We start from the raw sequence: 3422 nt of genomic DNA on the forward strand, positions 1-3422 counted from the left end.
GCAGGTGATAAAAGTTTGTCCTCACTAATACTCTTTCGAAGTAAATCCGAGAAAGCGCCAATGTCTTGTTCGCGCTACCAGTGTCGCGATGTGTACTGTGGCGTCCTGCCCGAAGATGCACGTCTCGGGCAAAGCATTTGGCAACGAATTAGTGCGATAAATAATATGTGAAACAGCAGAAATAAAGAATACCGTAAAGAGTTAGCCAAACAATACGAAACAATCGAACTCGTGAGGAACGCCAAGCCAGCCAAGCGCTACCGCTGCCTGCACTCCGCACTCCGGCAGCACGCCTACTACACGTTGCGCCCTCTCGCGGCCACCGATCCGGTCATCGCTGAAAGAGCCCCCCTTCCGCCGGCGCTCGCTACACTGCCCAGTCTTCTAGTACACCATAACGCTGCCGCCTAGCGCCTAGCGTGAAATGAAAATGCTAATCGGGAAGTGGCTCTCGCCGTCTAGCGGAGTATTTTTACACAGTCGAGATGGCGGTGCTTCCGGTGTTTTTCCGCATGTACCGCATGCACGCCGAAGCGAGGGGGGCTGTCTGGTTTATTTGGTCGCGTAACGTTTCGATCAAAGTTTAACCCCGTTTCGCCCACGCATGGAGCCAAAATGTCACTGTAAGGGCGTAAGAACGTGCCTGTTCTGCGAAACAGTCAAGACACCGAGCAAGCACGCCATTTCGAGAAAGAAAGTGCGGCATCCTTTCGTGTTCTGCCCCAAATGCTGTCTGTGCTGGCCCGGCTGGTTGTCGACGGACGCCGGCGGTGGCAAACCTTGCGGCAGCGTGCCACCACTGCGGGTACCAGGTCTTGAAGTTCACGAGGAGTTTCTAACCCCCGACGAAGAAACCAGGCTAGCCGCCGACATCGACACAGCCAACTGGGCGGGCTCTCAATCCGGAAGGCTCAAGCAAGACTACGGACCCAAGGTGAATTTCAAGAAGAAGCGAGTAAAATCGGACGGGTTTCGGGGCCTACCTGCCTACTATACCCGAATCGAAGAGAAGATGCGCGAAAACGAGACCGTATCGGACTTTGAGGCGGTCGAACTGTGCAACTTGGACTACCACCCGAAACGCGGATCGTGCATCGACCCCCACTACGACGACTGGTGGCTTTGGGGCCCGCGTCTGGTGACGTTCAATCTGTTGTCTGACACGGTGCTTACGCTGTCCAGGCCCGAGGAACACTGGAAGCTTACCGACGAAGATCTGATCGAGTCTGGGGACAGAGGCGCAGACGACGTCGAGCGGTTGGCGGCGGCGGCCCCGTTGCAGCACGGACCTGATTGCGGTTCGTGGTCGGACGCGTTCAAGGACTCTATCTCAACCCGGGTGCCGCCCAGGTTATGTGTCGTTCAGGTCTCGTGTCCTCGTAGGTCTATGCTGGTGCTGTGGAGTGACGCCCGGTACAAGTGGCACCACTCTATCCTCAGGGAAGACGTGAAGAGTCGGCGCGTGGCGATGACCGTCCGCGAACTCTCCGAGGAGTTTCTGGACGGGGGAGCGTCATTCGAGTTCGGTGCCGAGTTGCTGAGCATCGCCAAACAACGAATTTGACGGCACGTGCGTCATTTAGTACGGTGTTCGTCTTATTTCCTATGTTTCCTAGTTGTTTTAGCTACGACAAACTCTGTTTTAACCATGGGCCGTGATCTGTTGCCGTTCAACCTATGCAAGAACTGATTCGGAGCGTTTTGTATTAGGAGGAAGTTTTACGTCGTGCCATACGTAGTTTATCAATAAAGGAGTTATAGCGCTACTGTTGTTTACCTAGTCTGGGGCTATTTTGGAAGTACGGTGTTGTAAATAGGATGCGTAAGCGATCAGTTTTACATGGAAAAGGTGCGTTTGTCGGCATGGCGTTCGTGGTACGGAAAAAGTGAAGGCCGGAAAGGTAAGCTTTATACCTTCAGTTAATCTCATAGATACATGTTCGATTAAAATATAACTGCCAGATTATCGGAGCTCCGGTTGAAGACTAGTTTCAATTCTTTATTTCACTCAACGTTTGTTTCACAGCTTCGAGCGGGCACTCCTTTTGAAGACCCGCACAAGTTAACCCGGTATTTAGATCGGAGTGCTAATTTAGTTCCTTTTCGCAGAATACTCTTGTGAAATGGCTCACTCAGATGAACCCTATGGATGAACCCCCTCACAAAACAGTGAAAGAACGCAGCGGACAGAAAAACATACGTAGAAAACCAACGTTGGTAAAAAAAACTACCCGCAACGGGAGCAAAAGTTCCGCTCCTCCTACATAGATGGCGCAGCAATGCAACGCCGCGAAAGTGGCAAACGCAAACCCCCTCGCCTCCGCCCGTCGATACCGCGGCAGCAGCGAGCGACTCGTCCGAGTCGACGCGCTCCGAGAACGCAAATCAGTTTACCAACACGCGAACGACTAGACCACCGTTCCGTCGTGCTGCGCTAGTGGCGGCGGGAAAGCGACTGCTTCGTTTTATACACACACCCGTGCGACCTCCGCTACGAATTGATCACTGCCAAGTTCAGCGGAACATACACCCCGCCTCGTGGAGTGTGTGTGTTTGTGTGTGGGGTTTTTTGTGCGTGGGGTAACAGTAGCTTGCGATGCCCAGCAACATCTGACATCGCTGCCGTCGCGTTGCCATCATGAGCGTGTTCTTCGCGAGCATGGACAGCGCTTCGCACGACACGAGGGCCCTGTCGGGCTACGAGAAGTCCTCGTCGGCTCCGACGACGCCGACGGAGACAGCCAAGGTAACCTCGCATGGCGGCGGAAGCGTCTCGGCGCTCAAACGCCGCAGCAAGGGACATCGCGTCAACTTTCCGACCGACGATCGTATCGTGACCGGCTACGTCGAAGCGCCCAATCCCTGGAGCAACGGTAAGTTTCCCAGCGTGTTACCCTAATTGCGCGCTCGCTTGTGCAACAGTGAGATGCGTGCCTATGAGCACCCAGAATTATTGTTGTCTTTCCACTCCATGACGCAAAGAGAATGTCTTTTCTTTTAATGCTCTTTCGGTTTTGGATTCTTGAATCCTAGCTGCTCCGCGAGATTTTGTTTACCGTTTTGTTAAAACACCCGAAGCTGGGTTGAATTGCTTGAAGCAACCAAAGAAGAAAAAACAGTAAAAGAAAGACAGACACCAATTTCTCCGTATAATTGTTAAGTGGGTGTGTTACCGCTTTGCGACGATTCATTTTTTTTTTTTTTTTGCGATGTGACGTTTAGTTTTAGAAATGCCAGCTGTTTGTATGAATCCGTCTTGATTGAGAAAGCAAAGCGCTTCAGTGCCAAATAATAACAAAAAAACGTTGTTTTTTAACTTGTGTGTTTGAGCGGAGCTTGACATTCCAGTCACGTCAGAGACTGGATGTAATGACGTATATTTTTGCCTGTCTGCGCCGATGGGGTGTATCCCCGGAAAATTT

At 52.0% G+C, this 3422-nt stretch overlaps 1 protein-coding gene across 1 annotated transcript; it reads left to right on the plus strand.

Moving 5' to 3' along the window:
* Positions 1 to 431: 431 nt before the first annotated feature.
* On the plus strand, positions 432 to 1780 carry LOC8024186 (alpha-ketoglutarate-dependent dioxygenase alkB homolog 4). The gene has a single exon (XM_002404569.5). It carries the CDS (start codon positions 605 to 607, stop codon positions 1562 to 1564), a length of 960 nt encoding a protein of 319 aa, XP_002404613.3. The 5' UTR covers positions 432 to 604; the 3' UTR covers positions 1565 to 1780.
* Positions 1781 to 3422: the final 1642 nt, after the last annotated feature.

The sequence above is a fragment of the Ixodes scapularis genome, unplaced genomic scaffold (genome assembly GCF_016920785.2).
Source record: "Ixodes scapularis isolate PalLabHiFi unplaced genomic scaffold, ASM1692078v2 PGA_scaffold30__3_contigs__length_599333, whole genome shotgun sequence".
NCBI classification, from domain to species: Eukaryota; Metazoa; Arthropoda; class Arachnida; order Ixodida; family Ixodidae; genus Ixodes; species Ixodes scapularis.